The sequence below is a fragment of the Centroberyx gerrardi genome, chromosome 2 (assembly GCF_048128805.1).
Source record: "Centroberyx gerrardi isolate f3 chromosome 2, fCenGer3.hap1.cur.20231027, whole genome shotgun sequence".
Taxonomy (NCBI): Eukaryota; Metazoa; Chordata; class Actinopteri; order Beryciformes; family Berycidae; genus Centroberyx; species Centroberyx gerrardi.
The window spans coordinates 15,057,708-15,077,907 of NC_135998.1; the positions used below are offsets into that span (position 1 = coordinate 15,057,708).

General features: G+C 40.2%; 1 protein-coding gene across 2 annotated transcripts; it reads right to left on the reverse strand.

The window, feature by feature from the left end:
* Positions 1–273: 273 nt before the first annotated feature.
* Positions 274–18,722, reverse strand: LOC139922870 (bone morphogenetic protein 1-like). 2 transcript variants are annotated; one of them, XM_071913496.2, is made up of 20 exons: positions 18,581–18,722; positions 14,559–14,669; positions 14,241–14,390; positions 13,907–14,024; positions 12,785–12,963; positions 12,414–12,519; positions 11,046–11,170; positions 10,671–10,786; positions 9,899–10,001; positions 9,563–9,679; positions 8,323–8,468; positions 7,028–7,223; positions 6,509–6,634; positions 3,606–3,766; positions 3,246–3,426; positions 2,012–2,137; positions 1,445–1,572; positions 1,082–1,295; positions 573–823; positions 274–408 (listed from the first exon to the last, which is right to left on the reverse strand). In XM_071913496.2, exons 1-20 carry the CDS (start codon positions 18,720–18,722, stop codon positions 274–276), a joined length of 2,931 nt encoding a protein of 976 aa, XP_071769597.2. The 2 variants fall into 2 exon arrangements, with proteins under 2 accessions (XP_071769597.2, XP_071769598.2); XM_071913497.2 differs by having other exon boundaries at positions 14,241–14,352; positions 14,551–14,669.
* Positions 18,723–20,200: the final 1,478 nt, after the last annotated feature.

Below are 20,200 nucleotides of genomic sequence, written 5' to 3' on the forward strand. Positions count from 1 at the left end.
TGATGCAATCGATTCATAACAGGCCGCGTAACTGAATTTACTTGAAATAATCAATTCAAATGAATCCTTACCCTTCACCCCTAATCTATATCATGACCAATGTAAAGGCTAAACATTACTGCATGGCTTCGCTCCTTACAGATGTGATTGTAGGGCGTGTGGGCTGGTGTTTGTGGAATCAATCCATGCGTTCGCTCCTCTTCGGGAAATGGGCGCGTCCAACCAAATGTTAGGGGTGAAGTCTCCTTTTAAGTCTAGAGTAGAAGAAGAGAGTCACTTGCTTGCGTGTAATGTGTCCTGGAACTTTGTGCTTGTGTAGCGCACATGAAAGCCTTTTTTATTGATGCTATCATCTGAATGAAATTTTATAACTATGGCATCTCCAGCTGAGTAAATCTCCTCTGGGGCCTGGGGAAGAGAAAAAGAGAGAGAGGGAGAGAGAAAGAAGAGAGAAACATTGAGACAGTATTGCAGTGTTATAGAATTATAATAGTATAGAATCTTACTGAAGGAAAATGTTTGATGCAGCTTTTACTGCACAGAACAAAGAACATTCAGAGTTTCCGCCTTACCCCAGATCCACAGTATCGTCCGAGCCTTGGAGCCTTGATGTCAGCACCGTCATACAGTTCCACGTAATCATACCCACAGTCTGCCTCCTCCTCGATCTCAAAGACTTGGAAGATGATCTCCACTCCGTAACCCTTCTCGGCCGAGACCACCCACTGACAGTCTGAGCCTCCGGGGTAGTTGTTATCTCCAAACTGGGCATGGGAGTACAAATCTTTAGTCTTGACCTCAGCTTTAAGGCTTCCTCCACATTCTGGGAATGTACAACCACAAAATTAGAGAGTCAAAAAGAGAAGCTCGTAAAAGTGAAGAATGCAGAGCTCAGACACAGAAAACATACCCATAGTCACATTTTTTCTGTTTTCAAAGAAGTTGAAACTAAATCCATCACATTAGTGTATGTGTCACTTATTAAATGACTTTATCTGCCTGTTTTGTTTTCCAACGTATAATTTTACTCTTTTTCCAAGCTTTTTGGGGAGAAGAGTAACTTGGTGACTGCTTTGCCCACCTGCTCTATGTGAAGCCTCAAAGCCTCTCTTCTGTACTGAGTTATCAGAGAAAAAGCGCAGGAACATTTTGTTGCCACTAGAGATGACTGGAGAAGGCTTCTTGGTGCCACAGAAGCGTCCCAGGCTCGGCGCGCGGCCGTCTCGCCCGTCGTAGATCTCTAGATGGTCGTAAGCACACTCCAGATGAGCCTCCATGTCAATCTCATTGAAAGCCTGAGAATCAGTTACAGTGAAATTAAGAGAGACATGAAAGTCCTCGATATTTTGTTGACTACTTTTGAAGTCTCTTTAATTTTGGTCATGACATAATGTTTAAATAATTATACAAAAAAAAAATCCAATAACACATACAGTTGACATACAATTTTGATTCGATGGCCTGGGGTTGTGGAGAGAGACCAGGTGCAGGCCTTCTTGCTGGGGTATTTATCAGGCCAGTTGGGGCTACTGATTGTGCCTGTTACACTGTTCACAACATGATCACAGCCCGCTGAAAACAAAACGAAAATAAGAAACAACAAAAAACAAAGGAAAAAAAAGTTGGTCACATCATTTTCTCTTATCCATAATGGGCATTCATTAAAATAAAGGTAAGTGGAAGGCAAAAGTAAAGCTTTCCAGACTCACTTTTATGCAGAGGAATAGAGGTATTTAATGAATAAGTAAAAATAAGTAATGGAAAAGCAGTGTACTTTTTTTTAAGCGCGGACCAGTTTCAGTTTGATTAGGTTGAAAAATGAACTTGATTAGTCAATGGCAAAGTTTAAAACATATGACATTATGGTTGATTGTATATTTGATAAAGGTTTATCCATCCATCCATTCATCCATCCATCTGTCCATCCATCCATTCACCCATCAGATTAACTGTCAAATCAATACATGAGTGGAGATATGTAGACATGCTGCAGCACAGACACATACTGTACCTTCCTTGCAGTCATGCTTATTATCATGCAACACAAAGCCACTGCGGCACTGACAACTATAGCTTCCAAAGGTATTCACACATTCATGTTGGCAGCCTCCATTTTCATTGGAGCACTCATCTTTATCTGTTGGGAAATTTGAAGAGATTCAGTTCAAAATTTCTTTGCAGAACTGATGCATGTGAATATGACATTGTAAGTTGCACATTATGCACTTAACATTAACAAGTTAACATTTAGGCCCAGATCTACTACTACAACTACAGATCACTTGGTGCAGGCACCAAGTAGAAGACTCTGGTCTACTAACCAGGCGCACAAAATAATCCTAAAAGGAAAGAGAGCAAAAACTACTGTTGGTGCCCAGAAATAATCAAGTGGGTGCGTCCCCGGCCTTTGAAAGCACGTGTGCCCCACTGGCCTTGGATCATATCCCAGTAGAACTTTCTCTCCTGTGTCTGCCCTACTATGTCTCCCTTGCTTCATTATCCATTGTCTAAATAAATAATAAAGTGTGTGGACTGGCCAGTGGCCATTTTTTGAAAACAAAAACAACAATGTAATGTTTAGCTTTTCCCATTGCAGAAATGACTACATTTTCATGTTTAATTCAGCAATAAATGAGATAACATGTCCATACGTGGATATTTTAGTAGGACTGTTGGCCATACAGTACTACATTACAGTAAAACAAGCCTATAGACATCTTTTTAACCTAGCAGTATAATTTATTCTATAGCCATCTGTGGCCTAATTAAGCAGGCCACATCTATACTGCAGTTGATGGAGTTGAGCACATTCTACATTCATTAATCATTTTGCCAAATAGCATTACATATGCCATGAAATATATATATATAAAAAAACTGTAGAATTGAGAAAATGTTTTGCAAACCAATGTACAGAATGGGAATATAAATAAAGATTGAAAGATTTGGTCTACTTTCACATTATGCATGCTATTAAATTACTTTTAATTTGCCAACAAAAACTATTGTCCCTCTTTTTTTCTGCCCCCTGATGCTGTGTTTCAACTACAATCTAAGCTTCACAGCACAACCAAATTGTGCCATCCTTATTTATATGACAGGTACTGATAAATTGGACACATAATTAAAGACAGCTGCCTGCATTGGTCTACAGTATGGGATAATGGTTTTGCCCTTCTAAGCAGATCTGGACCTTAGTGTGAATTATATAATACATTCTCTATAGTTCACTTTTCATGTCTCACCAGAGAAGAACTGGGCTTTGAAGCCCTTCTTGGAGACAGTGTTGTCTGACTTGAACTCAATCCGCATGTTGTTGTGTTGGGAGGTGATGGCCTCGGGTTTCTCTGCTCCACAGAACTTGCCATGAAGCTTTGAGTCTGAACTCAACCCACTGCGCACCTCCACATAATCATATTTACATACCTGATGGCAAACACTAGAAAGTTTTAATTACTATCCAGGGCATTAAAATAAGATTTAGGCCTGGGAAATGATCTCGATTTTAGCCAGTTATCAGTGATTAAGTCTCTGCAGACAGGGCACGACATACTAACCATGTACAGAAACACAACACAAGCAAATCGATAAGGTCATGAACCTACATCGTTGCCTTCAGTCTCGAACACTTCGAACAGCAGAGTGATGCGATACTGAATGGGTGCCACCAGCTGCCACACACAGTTCTTGTTGGGTGGGTATTCTTTGGGCCATCCAGGGGTGGTCAGGGAGCCATTCAGCTTGGTGATGAACCCGCCACAGGCAGCTGCTGGTGGGAGACAGGCTGACTTTAGTGGTGAAACTGTGGGAGAGAGGCTTCACACTTTCAATAATTTATTACATTAGTTACCTAACCACTGGAACTTAAAAAAAAAAAAAAAAGTATTTTATAAGTTCTGTTCTATCGCTTTAACAATGATATATACATATATATAATATTCATGTGTTTATATATTTTTAATGTATATATATATATATATATGTATATATATATATACATATATATATAAATATTTTATGAAAAGCCAAGTAATTTGTGTTGTTTGTACTGACAATTAAACAAGTCATCCTTTCCACAAGTTAAAAGCAGTTTACAATTATTGCACATTCAATCATTTAAAAATCTATCTCTAAACGTATAATGCTGCAATTAATAATGCAATTTTTAACTTCTGGGGAAAAAAATAGATTAATAAGTTTAGAGGGACCATCATTTTGTCCCCCTAAAGCATTATTTAGATTTTAGACTATTGAATATGTGTAAGCACATTATGAAACTGCTATGGAAACAATGGTTCCTTGAACCACAGTGGTGATGAGACCTCTGTGCTCTAAGTCCTTTCCATAGAAGGCCATTGACTGAAAGAATTTCCTCCAGCGTTTTCTTGGGACACTGGGCACCATGGTGAACTTATGGAAAACAGTGTTACATATTTGGTAGTCGTAGTAGTCGTAGTAGTAGTAGTAGTAGTTGGGTGTCATCTGCATAACAGTGATAAGGAACATCATGTTTGCGAATAACTTGACCCAAAGGGACCATACATTGAGAACAGTAGAGGGCCAAGGATGGAGCCTTGAGGAACACCACAAGTAAATTGAGCTATAGAGGATGAGGCATTTCCTACAACAACAGAAAGTGTTCTATTACATCTCTTCTAGTACATCATTCTTTTTGACATCTTAATTTGACCTCTATATGAATGCTCACCCTGCATTATGGTGCAAAGGGTTGTAACATCAAATCCGGTGTATTTGTAATTGCTACTGCATCTGCCTCCTATGTCCCTCTTTGACCCTTTAGTTGGCCTATCCTACAAGTGGTGGCAGTGGTGGTTCTAGGCCAGTAGGGGGCAGTCAGGAGCAACATGACCAGAGGCAAGAAAGGTCCAGCTACAATGGACTGTGTTGCTTTCTCAACTGTGTAGTGGATTTTTCCTTTTAAAATGTTTTGTTAGTCTATACTGCTTACAATAGCTGAAACTGAACTGTCTCAGATATTTGATAAGCATTACAGATTCCAGTAGGGGCCTCTGTCCCTCTGTGGAACTACAAAATAGATGTAAAACCTAAATTGATTCATGCTGGTGAGACAAATCTACTCTCCTGCTTTTCTGTCTTAGAGGAAGTACATCATGTTCCTTTCTTACCACTGATGTAAGCATGTTGTTATAACATTATATGGAATGCAGCAAATTTCAGAGCAGGGAAATACTTTTCCCTGTTCTGAAATTATTATTATTATGAATTATTATGAATTATTTGCATGAATCAAGATAGTGCCCTGATGGACTGCAATCTGACAAGGACGCTGCAGCAAGGGAGCATTGCCCTCTTGTGGTAAAAGAAGGAATTGCCAGGGAACCAGGCGTCTCCTGTCATGGCTGAGTATTATACGGACAAAATATGAGGCATGATTCCAAACATCTGTACTCCTTATTGTACAAACAATTTTACCAACAAGTCTCTGTTTGTTGATCGATACAACAGAGGGACAGATGTATTGATTACGTCTCTTTTTGGGGAGCTTTACTAAAGCAACTTATAACTGACACATTGTAAGCTCGAGCCCTGAGGAAACACTACTTTAGATGTCACTGTGAATATGGGAACTGTTTTTGTCTTGTGAGCTTGGCTACTGAAATAGTCAACAGGAATTATTTGCAAGTTGGGAATTAACCAAGGATGTCCAGCCGCATTCAGACTTTTTTTTGCAATGAGCCACCAGGACGCCAAGCTTCATATTTTGACTAATTGTCAGCACCATATTTAAAAAACCCCAAAAAAACAAAAACATCAATGACAATTACACATTTTTGGCATTGGTACTTGCGAACATGTGTCTTCCGCTCTACTCAACAAATGTACCAAGTTTGTTGATTGGATAAACAGTCAATGAGTTATGAGTTATCAGTTTTGTGCAAAGCCACACCCTTCATCATGTTCCCTGGATATTCAGTCATATTTTTTATCTGATTGGGCCGATATATGGATCATTTGTGTAGGTGCATGCCCTAAAGCTGTGTATCTAAGTTGGTGTTGATAGGTCATACAGAAATAAACTGTAGGCAGTAACAAGTCCAATAGGCAGACTTTGGTGTTCCTTGAGGCAAATTTGTAGAGCAAGGACAGCTGGAAATGTGGACCAATATTCGTGTCAATTGGACTGATGATTTGACCTTTAATTGTAACACCCCATCTGTCTGACTGGTGCGTTATTTAAAGCATATGCAGCAAATTCTGTAATTCCATCAATCACAATAGGAGATACACATCATTGCCTTTGTGGTGCCCCCTATGGACCCAATGCAGTATGGTGGATTTGGCGGTGCATTTGGCAAATTTGTAGCGCAAACACAGGAGAGTATGTGTAGCAAGTTTAACATCAGACTTTTGGTGTAGCAGTATGCATGTGTGTGTGTGTGTGTGTGTGTGTGTGTGTGTGTGTGTGTGTGTGTGTTTGTGTGGTAGCGGTGTCAAGGCGGGGTGGGGTGACCCCCGCTATACTCACTCTCACAGCTACGTCGGTCAGATGCCAGCTCATATCCGGGGTCACAGGCACACCTATAGCTGCCCAGGGTGTTCAAGCAGCGCTGCTCACAGTGGCCGTTGTCAGGTTTGGAACATTCATCCATCTCTAGCAATAGAAAGTCAGTGAAATTAAGTCTGTGCTGGGCAAAAATATCACCAGTCACTGTCACAATAAAGTAACACAAACAGACACAAATACATGACAAAACAAAGAGTATTTCCAACATTTATTTGGCTGTTACAGAAGCCATTCATGGATCCAAATAAATCAAATTATTCCAGCAGCATGTTGTGGGAATTTTAATTTCTACCTAGCCATCATTATTCTTTAAGTTCTTTTGACTTGAATGTAATTACTGATGCAATATATTTTGAAAGTGACACCTCGACATCTGAAATTTTAAAGTACTTGTCACCTTATGGGAAAAAGTTTCTACATCGGTTCTGCAGAAAGCCCTGATTATCACTGTTAGCCCTCCTAATTGAAATCACGTCTAACCTTTGAAAAAGCTGGCTGCAAACCCAGCTTTGTTGACTGATCCATCGGACACAAACTTCAGCCAGAGCTGATTGGAGCTGCTTTTGATGTCATCTGGTTTGTCATAGCCACAGAAACGGCCAAGCAGGGGGCTGCTCTCCGAACTGCCATCCCTCACTTCCAGGTAGTCATAGGCACAGCTGTCATGTCTCTCAATCTACAGCGGAGGCAAGGAGAGTGTTTACATGGGATCATTTCTACAGAGAGACATTACAGCAGATGTTCTTTTTGACATTTTCTCAGTTACGCCCTGTTAGCACTGTGAGGCTGTAAGAGGCCTCCTCCTCCCTTCCCATTTTCTAAAATGACTAGGCTGGGAGAGAAATACCTTAAATACTGTTGAAGTTACTCTACTTTTCATATCCAACAAAGATTTTGTTGTATGAAGTAATATCTCATATTTTCAGCTGGTCAAACAAGCAACCCGCTAGATCTGGCAGAAGCGACACTCTGTTTCCTTAAGGAGTTCCATCTGTTCTTAAGGCTGCAGTGTACTAATAATCAAATCAAACTTTCCCAAAATAGGAGCACAGTCGAACAAGGTGGCGTGCACAAATTTGTGTACACTCACTTTATTGTTCATTTATTTACACTTTATGCCAGTGGGGGTGCATTAAAATTTAAGAGGTAACCATAACTAGGAAAACCGGAAATAGAGGTGACAAAAACTCAGAGAAAAACAACAACGACTGCAGGAATATGAAGATTTAGAAGCCGATCGGTCATGAACACAGACAATTTTAAAAATGTAATAAGTATTGATTGGACTTATATAAACACTTTTTGCTACGAAGATGTAAATATCTTCTAACAAGCTCAGCGAGGCGAACCTAACACTATTCATTTTGAAAGATTTGAGTCGTTAACACTGAGATGTAAACAAAGGCAATGAACTGGAAAATGGGGAAGTTTTTACACAAGGCAACAAAACTAATCATGTGATACTTTAGACCAGTTACAGGTGGTGCACTGGGGTCTGGTGCGAAGAATTCAGCTAGTTTGGACACTGTGGAGTTCAAAGCCAATGCGCCGCTTCATTTTCTGCATTTGTCCGTATAAACCTGCCGAGATTTGTTTTCGCAGCAAGTATACCGTGGTCTTTACTAATGCAAAAGTTTACAGTAGTCTACTTATGAAAAGTCAGTGGTCAGCCCCTATGTGACACTGATAAAATGATAAAATTGGGCTAAAATAACATTGCCTTTTGTTTTCACCATGCCTTAATATGTTAATGAAAACAACAAGTGTGATTTTACCTCAAACGACTGAAAAGAGAGGCCAACGTCGAAACCCTCTGCTACTGTGATTTTCCACACACACACTTTGTTGGGCCGGTAGTCGTCAGGATAATTGGGGGACTGGATCTGACCACTGTCCCGCTTCACCTCGCCCCCACAGATGGCTGTAGTGGGGGAAAGAAAGGTGCAAAAGGACAGGAGATAGAGTGAATTCACCCATTGATAATAACCTTCCCACTACTTTGAGATCAATGGTGATTTGTTAAATCCGGAGATGAGCTTTCTACAGGTTGCACATCCTATCTACATAACTATTTTAATAAACATGTATCCTTTAACTGACTTAACATAGTGTGTGAATCAGTGATGAAGTGGGGATAAATTATTACAATACTTCCAAACTACAAACTGGACTACAGATGTTCCCAAAACTCATCACAGCTCTTTTTGGGAAACTTCTTCACCAATACTACCTGCTGTATGTTTCCACAGCAATGTCATTACATAACAGTGTCATTTTCAAAATATAGTCCATAGTCATACTTCTAACACATATGAATCAGTGCAATCCAGACATTATTTTTGTTATTATTTTACACTTTTATCATTATGTTATAACAGTCGTCATTTTTGTCTGTTTCACATTATAGTTGAAATTTTGTCTGCTTATAATTATTGATAACAAGAGCTGGATAAAGTGAACATTAAAATACTCTCTATTGCAGACTGATAAAAGTTTGACTTGCCTATATATATAATCTGACATCAGATTCTCAGCTATAAAGCAATGTTTCACTGCAACCTCCTGATTTTATGATTTTTTCACAAAGTATATTTATTACATTTTATGTTTTTCATTTTTCCTTTGAATAGCTGATAGTGTGGATGAAAATTATTGGCAAAATATCAGCATTTGATTAATAAATTATTATCATTTGACAATAATATGATTACCAGTCAATTATGATTAATTGTCATGCTCATTAACGAAACGATCCATAATCTAAAAGTTGCACATGAATTGAAAGTCACAATTGAAACAGTTGAAAGTGTAGATAATCAGATTAAGAACAAGGGGATGCAGGTTTTGCTTAACAAACATGTGACAGCTCTTTTATGTTTTATGGAAAACTGGTGTTCCAATTATTTTGGCCAGTGAGTGTATACTACATACAGTAGATAGTAATGAAGACATTTGTGTCTGTGCCCCCACCCTCCTCCCACACAGCTGATTTACTGATGTACTGTAATGAAGTACCTTCATAGACTGCAGAGAAGCCTTTTCCCACCCAGTTGCTGCTGCTTCTGAATTCAATCCACAGTCGACTATCAGTGGAGATGACGGGCTCTGGAAGCTTGTCTCCACAGAAACGGCCTGTTACAATAACACATGAGAAAATAATGATAATGCCTGTAAATTAGTACTTCACAGCACTGAGCCTAAAACATAGGTCCAATGGACAGCCAGGGATAGATATTTTTTATATCCATCTGATTGTTAGAGAAACATTTGTATACAGTTAATGACAGTTTTCTGGATAGTTCCCCATGGGGAGAGGGGAGGTCTATTCTAAATTTTCTTCCAGGTAAAGACCTTTCAGAGGAGCTTTCCTCCAGAACCCATCTCGGACCTCCACATGGTCATACCAGCACAGGTGACTCCTGAAGAGGTCCATGGAAGTAAAATTCAGAACAATCTGTGAGAAATACAGTGATACACAGGGAAGAAGAGACAGATGGAGGTTGGGGGGTTACAAGTAACATATAGTATCAAGATTTAACAGCTATCTAGATTCATGAGATTCACGAGAATTAACAACTTTCTACAAAATGACTTGTTTAAATTAAGTGTATATCCAAAGAACTGCCAGGAACTACAGTGAGTATGTTTCCATGCACACTAATAACATGATATCAACCTGATTAAGGCAGTACATCGATTATAGCAATTGTCATGTCATTTATGTCATGTCATGTCTTCTGCTTTCAGCTAATACTGACAATAGTAGTGCTTTCATGTTCTGTAAGTGCATCATTGTGAACAAAAAATACCAAAAACATTTGTCATTTTTCATCTGACATTGAGATGGCCATGGGCTAACTATTGAATAAATCCATGTAAACCCAAGTTATTGGAGGAAAATGCCTTGCTTCACACTACATTAATGCTTAAGTTGAACTGCCACTTAAATCTGATTATTTACAGCAACCAGTGTATTGTTTGCATGTGAAAATACACAATGTTGTACACAGTTCTATATTTCACTGACCTCACCTGGCCAATACCGACGTAATAAACTAACGGGGAAAAAGAACAATGTGTGTAAGCTGAGCTGTTAACCTGCTGCTCACTCTCATCTACCCACCTTCTCTCCTGGTGTGACAGAAATCCTCCAGACACAGTGAGCGTACGCTGCGTAGCCGTTGGGGAAACCAGGGGAAGAGAAGTTTCCAACACTCTCCTGCAGGCTGTCCCCACACCCTGTCACAACCACACACCATGCCATCAATAAGGCCCGGGGACTGGGCTTTACTAACACACCGCATTTGATTGTAGAGGCTTTGAGCTAAAATCCTCTTTGACAAAGGAGAGGTTTTAGCTTTAGTTGATACACATTTAGTCATGATCTGTAATATCTAACTGCCTTTGAAAAAGGCACAAGGCTGGATCAATATATGATTTCATTTTCTTGGTTATAATCATTAGGTGATTACAGCCTCTACACATCAAATCGTCTTACTTGTACATTTGTAGAGTTTGCGGGCTTGTGCAATGTCCCCTTTGCTAAGCCTCGTCCTCTGTCCAATGGGAGGCCGGACTCCATTGACATCATAACGGGGCAAGATTGTGTCTAAGAAGATGCCTCTGTTTCAGACAAATCACAAAGTGGGTAAGAAGCAACCCGACCACATGTTGGAGCGCAGTAATCATTTCTCAGAAAAGATAAAAGCATCTAATCATCAGAAAATGAATCGCACCATAAGTTGAATCATACATTATGAGTTGAAATAACACTGGGTAACTTTGTATATGCACAGGAAAATTTGGGTCTTAAGTTCACACAAAAGCCTGATAAGATTCAGATCAGATTTCTGTCCAACTGTTTGACACTTTTATTGATTTTGATATCCTCCCTCTGGGTTTGGAGCTCACTCTTGCACAGTTCCCATGGTGATGCACCCATGAATGACAAGCATGTGCAAACAGAGCGGTCTGAATGGGGCCTTTTGGCTGTGCCAGCCGGCTCAGTGGAGCCCACTCCTGAATGCCAGAGAAAAAGGCCACTCCAGCCCAAATGGTTCAACAAAGCCCAAACTGGCAGGCCTTTATTTAGCTTGGCTTGCCTCCATGACCCAGAGCAGCAAAGTGGTGATGGAGGTAAAAACCAAAGCACAGAGAAAAGCAACAGGGTAACAACATGCACAAGACAGAAATGAAAAGGAGGCTAGTGTGAAACCATTCTTATTACAATAAGGATCAATCCCCTGAGGCTTCCTGCGGTGCTTGTTTAGCAGTAAGTGAAGCTACTTAAGGGGACATGCACCAGGTCGTGGTAGCAGTTTTGTCATTAACACAGCATGACAGTAAACTGACATGTCATGTCACAGCTCTTTCAGTGGGACATTTGTTTTGTTTCAACTTTAGAAATGTAGAGGAGTGGATACTGCTGGTGGTACATAAAAGGAGGCAAAGTGTAATTAGTCACACACAAAGAAATTTCATAAACTCTTTTCAAAATTTGGGCTATACAATATGTGTGCTGTGGGCAATATGCTATATGTTGCCAGTTCAAATAACCAGACGTGCTAAGCAAATCGGGGTGAGGAGAGTGAATCAGTAATGTTCTCCCTTCCCTCAACAATTAGGCTCTTGAGCAAGGCATTTATCCCCCAGTTGCTCCAGTGGAGCTGCTCAGTGGCCAATGGCAGCACACTGTGGTTGTACAGCTTCCAATTGATAATGTGTAACTGTATGTACATGCACGCTCAGCAAACCCTTCCCTGGATAATAAAGGTTAAAAAATACTTACACTCTCTCCGGTACAAAAACTGAATCTATATATTCAAAGTAAAATACTATAAAACATGAGCAAGCATTATATGCCAACCTGGAAAATGTGTTCCTTGCATAATGCATGATGCTGTCGAAGTCGTACACCTCCCCAAGTGAGTCGACCTCACCTGGCTCCATCTTCAGGAAGTTATACTCCTGTCCTGTTGATATATGGAGAGTCATGGACTAAATGCAAGGAGAAACATCTGGAGGATCAGTGAGGAACATGTTCAGCAGCTGGTTCAATAAAAATAAAAATCTGAATGACAAATGCAGATTCTCAGTTTAAAGAAGTATAGCCATTGCACTTTACTACAGCCAAATATAGGGTTAGTGACTATAGACGGTCACATACTTGGAAGCACGCACATCCATGCACTCTCATTCAGGTCAAGCATGTAATACACCAAAACACACATGCATTACCTTGCTGGATGTTGTCTCTGACGATGCTCACATGCTCGTCACGGTCTGGACGTGTATGCTCATGCCAGAAGCCGATCACATGGCCAAGTTCATGTACCACAATGCCAAACTTGTCGCAGTTCTTTCCTATAGAGATAGCCTGAGGGCCTCCGCCTCTCCTCCCCACATAGGAGCAACACCTGTAGAGTGTGACACTAATCAGGTCCAAATTCTGCAGCACCCAGAACCATTGCTTTTCTGCTGTTTGCTTATACATGTGAATCTGAAGTGCAGTTTGGCATTAAAGCAGGACTGACTTCTTAAAGAAAGACAATCTTGGCCCCTTGTGTTCAAAAGACAAAATGTGGTTGAAGAGTCTAGGATTCTCTATCAAACAGTGGAGCCGAGGTAAATCCTTGTTTGGTTTTCAGTGAAAACATTTAAGTCCGCCTAATTTTTTGACACTGAATGACTACAGGGAACAGTGTGAGTAAAGATGACTTGTCCCGACTTTATATAGTTTGTTTGCCCGTTAATTTGTTTTGACTTGCCTGTACAGATCCACTAAACATTCAGCATATTTTACAATTTAAAGAAAGCATTATAACCACATTAGTCACACATTTATGTCACACAGTTATGTGTTCAGCCCAGGACCTCAACAGAGTCAGGCTCAGATATGGATACTGACCACAGGCATTGTGGGTCAATGGGAAAAGCGGGCTATGCGATCTCATTTGGTCCTGATAAAAGACAAGGGAGATGTACTACCTGTACAATACAGACAAGCTGATAAAAATATAATTTCAGGTTTGTCTTCCTGTGCTGCCCTCTTACTCAGGAAGTGATTATGTTTCAGTGAAGGAAGACGGCATTCCAGGAATAGACCATCAGCACTGTAATCTATCATAAGCATGACTGAGAACAGCAGGACGAGATGCCTGTTGCTTAATGACATGCATCTGACAAGGCTTTGTGTTCACCAACAACACCAACAATGTTTATCTGTTAATAGGACTAATCCACTGTTTTTGCACATGAATTCATCATTACCTAACTCTAACAGGATCCAATCCAACTGAAACTCTGAAGTGACTGCAGTTTTATTGTATTTAAAGCATGGTGACCGTGCACCCAACTCACCCACAAGGTCGGTAGGTGAAAACTATGTAGCTCTCTTCAGTTGTCCTCTCAATGAATGTTACGCAAGTGTGCTTCTCCCAGTGACGCATGGCCTGACGGAATATGGCTCGCTGACTGCCTGGAAGGGAGAGTGATTTCCTCTTATTCTGAATAAGAGTTGGCTTGACAGCTTGACTAAAATGTATTACTGTGAGTATACTGTGTGCGACAAGTAACATTCTGTTATTTATTTAATCTTTTCAGATGTAACTCTCGTAAAAGAACAGATGCTAACAGTGAACAACACATTGCTCTGCTATTGATGAAAGATTCCTCCTCCTCAGTCACAACTTACCACTGAAATTCCCACTGATCAGATATGGGATGACGCCGTCCGGCCAAACGCGCTCGGGTCTGGAGGTGGCGGCCCTCCTCCTACGAGGGAGACCCTGTCTGTCTGCGGCTCTCTTATTCCTGCTACTCCCATTGGAAGTGGAGCCATTCACTGTAACCAGTACATGAAAGGTCTGTGTTGGTTATCATCCCATCATTTGAACTGACTGTACTTCACAAAATTAATAGGTCAAAATTAGGTCAAAATTATGAATAAGACACTATAGCCCTACAACACTGTTTTTATGATTATTTTATTCAGTAATTCATACTTTGATACCTATGTCTGTGTGGTTGGTCTGGGCGATGTGCTGTGCAGCCTCAAGGCCGTGTGCCTCTTTCAACATGCGTAAGTCATCCTCATCCAGCGCAATGTCTCCCAAAAAGGCAGCTAGGGCAGATACACAAACACATACCAAGGACATAATGGTGAAATTAATCTAAAAAGCAAACAAAAACAAACTTAGGATGAGAAAAAATGTCAGTATTTACAGAGCCCTACTATCTATCAACACATTTATACATAGTAATAGTAAAAACATCTTTATAACCCTTGTCCAACAATCTGACAAAGCATTTCTGAAAAACAGAATCTAAAGCAAAACTAGAAAACTCGATCTGAAAAATAAAATGAAACTAAACGGAAATAATAATAATGCAAATGACCAAGTTCTCATAGCCTATTCTAAACCTGTAACCCATTCACAAACACAAAGCACACGGCCACTATACACTGTAGCTGAGCTTACGTATTGTTATGTTGTTTGAGCAGCGGGTTAAATGAACTGGAGGTCACAAAGGCCCTGTATGGACTGAACCAGCTTCAAAGTGAGACCATCACAACTGGTTTTCATGCTTGTCATCAAATTACAGTTACATTCAGAAATATTTTTTTTCCTGCACCCTGCAAGCTCCGCTCCGCAAGCTCCGCTGTGTCTGTCTGCTGCCACGTGATCAGTGCATATCTCTGCCCCGCAGGAGGCCCGAACTGGGCTGTGAGTCTGATCCAGTGTTTGATCAGCACACACACCTCCTGAATGAGTCTGCACTGCACACATCAGCACACAAACCTACACATACTGGCACTGTACAGGGGCTATGCCATTTCAAAGGTTGAACACGAGCACAGAATATACTGAGGGGGCTGTGAGCACACTGTGCTGAAGAGCGCAACGCTGCTGAATAGCCACTGACAATGGTAACATACAAATCAGCACTTTGTACCTAACAATGGTTGCACTACTGTTACCTGAGTTTCATATGAATAGCCTCTAAATCTGTCCTGTCTGCATGGATTTGTTATATTTCTTCACCAACCTCCATTTTCAAGGAAGTCCCACCGATTTACACAAGCTTCATGTACTAAAGTGGCCTTGTCAATAAAATACAATTAAGGCCACAAATCATTAAGTGTAACATTTGTCATAAACGTTAAGAGCAGTATTAATGTTAGTCTAAGACTACTATTCATCGACTGATTAATTCTAGGACCAGAGACCAAAAATGTCAAATTTCCTTAATTAAAGTGTAGTACTATAAACATTATTTTCGATGTGCAACTTTAAACAGGGAGGGACATTGTGTTTTATCTTAAGAATTTGTATTATTTTCTGCTACGAGCTGTTGTTAAATGTCCACGACCAGTAATGGATTAACTTGGTAGTGGAGTAAAGTCCTATATCTTGGAGTAAAGACCTTATACATGCCTGACAACATGCTGTTAACAAGGAATTCATAATTAAAAAGCTGTACTACATGGACTACACATATTTCTATATTTCTGTACAGTCAAATCATCACTCTGAGACGGCATGGCAGACCTCAGTATCTTCTAAAGTGAATCATTTAGTCTTTTGTGACCAACCGACTGGGCCATGACTGTTCAGTGCATACTCCACGAAGATGTTTGTTTTCATCACAGATGCAAAGATCCATTCTCTTTTCTAAAAATGGGAGAGAACATACTTGTTCTCCCATTTAGCATCTTTTCATTTTGTGTAGTGTGCTGTATTTTCTAGCCATTTATGTTATGTACTGTACAGAGATTTTTGTGTGGAGTATGTCTATGTGTGTGTGTGTGTGTGTGTGTGAACATAGAGTTCCTCAACACTGGTGTTAAGATACATTTTCCAGCAGTTTTGAATTACTTATTTACAGGGTTTGGATTATTATATACCACTATTAACGTAATGAGTGATTGCCTTCATTACATAATGCATATTTCCTAATGCTAGTAACTTCTTCCAGGATGTTAATACTTCCATCTATTGCACAAGGCCCAACTGTTCTTCACCATGTTTAACAACATGATAACAATGTCAGCTTCAGCTTTTCTATAATTACATACAATCCCAAATGTGCATGAGATTGTCATGATGATGCAGTTGAAGGGCTTGAATGATCACATCAGAATTAACATTTTAGTAGTGACAGGCGCTGACTTTGCCCTCTGGGACATGATTTGGCCAAAATCATCCATCCTAAGCCATTAGAGAGTGTTCGTCACTGTAGGAGGTCTTTAAGATGATGTTTCCATTATTTTTACCGTACATACTGCATAGTTCTGCATTTCATATTGTACTTGTCAAGCAGGATGCCACACTTGAGTATTTCCGATTAAATCCCTCATTTCCTCATGTGATGTAACAACCTTTGAAGGCCTGAAAGTCCAACTGAAATGACATAGCAGGCCCTGCGTCTGCCTTTGAAGTGAATTCACTCATGCAAAGGGTGACTGTAAATGACTGTCACCCCTGCAGTGCGCACCACATGCCCTGAAGCCAGAGGGATTTCACCGGCGTCCAGCCGAGGACTGCTCTGGCATGGCCTCAATGACCTCTAGTCTCCAGGCAACAGCCTCGGGGAAGAGTGGTGTGTTTTGGAAGTTTCAACAGTCTCAAATAAAATGGACCCCAACCAGCTGGAGGCCCCATAATAACCAAAAGAATTATCTGGAATGTTAACTGACTGTAAGGAAATATTGTATTTTCAGCAGCAATACAGAAGGCTATGCATTAGTGGAAATAGGCATGGCAGACGATGGCGATTTACCATCTATGAGAGAAAGACACTGACAGCTTCAGACTTGACATGGCAGGGATAAAACTGACTTACAAAAGACTTAAACTAGCATTCTTAAGACTTTTGATTAAATATTTGATAAAAAAAAAATATTACTATCAGTATATATCTGTATGTATATTCTATCTAATATATTTTCCATTTCTTTTCCAGTGTAGATTAATTATCTAATGCACACAATTAAGCAATTGGACTTGACTTGCTACACTTAGTGCCACTGTGGAACTCGGGGACACAAGTTAAGACTCGACCCGTCTGACTTGCTACCTGACTTGAAACTTGGACATCATCATTTGAGAAAGACTTGTGGGTTTAGTAAAGGTGACTTGTCCCCCACCTCAGCTATAATATCATTATGGGAAACCAGAAACTCTAGAAGATATGAAAAGAGCAGAGCAAGGGAATATAGTGGTCCAATGATCTTTATAAAATGACATAGCCTATAAACAAGATATAAAAGCCTATTTGGTCACTTGGCAGTATCTTGTGCAGGTGCTCACTCGAATGCATCACGGCATCATTTTATTTTACTGGTAACAACAGGAGCTGCTCTACATAGATTTGACCATCTAGTTCATAGAGGTTTGTGCAAGTTAAGGCTTGCTTGGCTGAACAGTCTTCAGACCTGCCTGGATTTGACAGCTGTCTGCATTGATCTGTACATGAAGCCAGGCTTTGAAAAGTGAGAACAGGCTTTGAAAAGTGTCTGCAAGTTAGTTTTTAGTGACTACAGAGACACAACTGTAAAAACTCAACAGCAAAATGAAACACCTCATAAAAAAATAAATATTATTGGTTGTCCAGGCTACTTTGTAATTTCTCTGTACAGTAGCAATTGGGTTGAAATGAGGTGATTCCAACAAATGAAACAGGATCTCTGTGCTTGGGACACAATTCATGAATTAGAAGAGCAGCAGTCTGAAATCATGTAGAGCTATTATTTTTAGCTAAAGCACTGCATTTGTTTATTTGCATTACAGTTTATCCAACATTACACCTTCACATCTACATTATTGCTCAAGACAGAAGCTACACTTGACTTTTAGAGGTTTCATGTTATTTTAAACAGCCTAGTCCACTATAATTTAGGCCCTAAAGGGATATATTATTAGCCAAGATATATCATGCTTGTAACACTTATATCATTTCTCAAAACATGGCATAGATATATTTGTAAGATCAACAACACTAAATCGGTAGAGGAGGTAAAAGACACTGTACCAGCTTTACAAGGATCCTTGTAGTCGATTGCATCTGGGGCACCTAGGTATATGAGACTGCTTGTGTCCACAAACTCCAAATCAACCGCCAGTAAAACGCGTAGACCACAAAGCAGGAACAAAAATTTAGGAACGACAGCCATGACTTGTGCTCACCTATTTAGCAGAAATAAACTTATGAGCGTTGACAAGGGAAGGAAAATAAGCGCAAAAGTTTCCCTAGAGCGACGGTCCGCTTTATAAACACAGCGCTGCTTTTTCACGTCTTCATTCTGGTGCAGCGATTCGCTGACATACTGTAGGACCGGGCGCACAGCCAAAGTTAGATAGAAATGCTCAGCTCACACAGTTTACAGCAAAACACGGATCGATGCATTTGCTGCCAGAGGGCGAAGTACTGAAATAGCTGTCCCATAGGTGAGTAGATTGTCAGATGGGTAATAAGCACATGGGTTTTTTTCTAAGGATTACACAGTTAAGTCTCAAAACTCATTTCAATTTTTTTTGCTGGCCCAGTGAGAATTATTTTAGAGCAATATTATCAGTTTGGTCTAACTCACAGCTTGGAGATTGGCAGGGAAGACAGATGAAAAGCTTTAATCTCCAGCTGCTTCCTAAAGGTCTTCCCTCAATATTTACAGACTGAAACGTTTGAGAAATTAATATTGTTTTCCTAAATCTCATGTTTGCTTTCAGTCCAAGCTCCAGTAATGAATTCAAATGGTCAAATGGTTCTCTATAGTGTTAAAACTGTAGTATCTCACCATTCAGCTACATATTCAATAGGTGAGGAGACATGACCCCATGGACCTGCACACACACCTGCTGCTGGTCCACACACACCTTGTATAAAGGACAGGTATCTGTGGAATCAGAGACCCCTTGATTTCCACAATGGTGCAGCAGCCTGGTACATGATTTAAAAACAAAGGTAAACAACAGCACAACTTAAGAGAGAAAAAGATCAGAAAAATAATCCACTTACTGAGCGTGAGGCGTGGAACTTCTTCCTCAGCTGTCCTTTTGACTGAGCTAGTAATTCCCTCTGGATGCCAGTTTAGTTTTAAACAGAAATGTAACTTGCCGCATGTGGATGCCAAGTTTAAGGAGGCGACACATTACTAGCTTGCACAAGAGAGAAATCCCGTTTGCTGCCTCATATCTTTTCAGCTGAGTTAGTTTCCTGTCATGTCGATGCTCTGATGACAAGAGAAGATTTAGCCTCTTTCATGAACTGCTTTTTATGCTGGCACGGACAAGGGAGGACCGCTGCCATCATTTTTTGGGTGAAAGGCCCAGCCATTCTCACTTACTTGGTTCCAAGAATTTGGTGCCACACAAGTAGCTGTCTGTCACAGCAGCCCCTGTTGTTTTGTGACTGTTTTTTACTTTTTTTGAATTGAGTCTTTGTGAGTCTGAAGCTATATTCAGGACTCACAATGGTTGCACTTTAGAGTTCTGTATATAGTTGCCATGCATTAGCCATGTGTCTATAGTTTACAGCTGGTCACTGCTTGACCTACCACTGGACCCATCTCAGAAAAGTGAAGATAAGATAAATCGTGATAGTTTTGGGCAACTTCTCATCACAAAGAGTTAATTTAACATGTGAGGTGCAACA

Bases quoted from the DNA above. Each gene is read 5' to 3' on its own strand.
- LOC139922870 (XM_071913496.2), bottom strand. From the start codon at position 18,722: ATGGCTGTCGTTCCTAAATTTTTGTTCCTGCTTTGTGGTCTACGCGTT. The intron at 8,469-9,562 runs GTACTTCATTAC...CCCCCACTACAG, and splicing joins CTTCTCTGCAGTCTATGAAG to CCATCTGTGGGGGCGAGGTG. The intron at 1,573-2,011 runs GTACAGTATGTG...TTTTGTTTTCAG, and splicing joins TAAGCATGACTGCAAGGAAG to CGGGCTGTGATCATGTTGTG.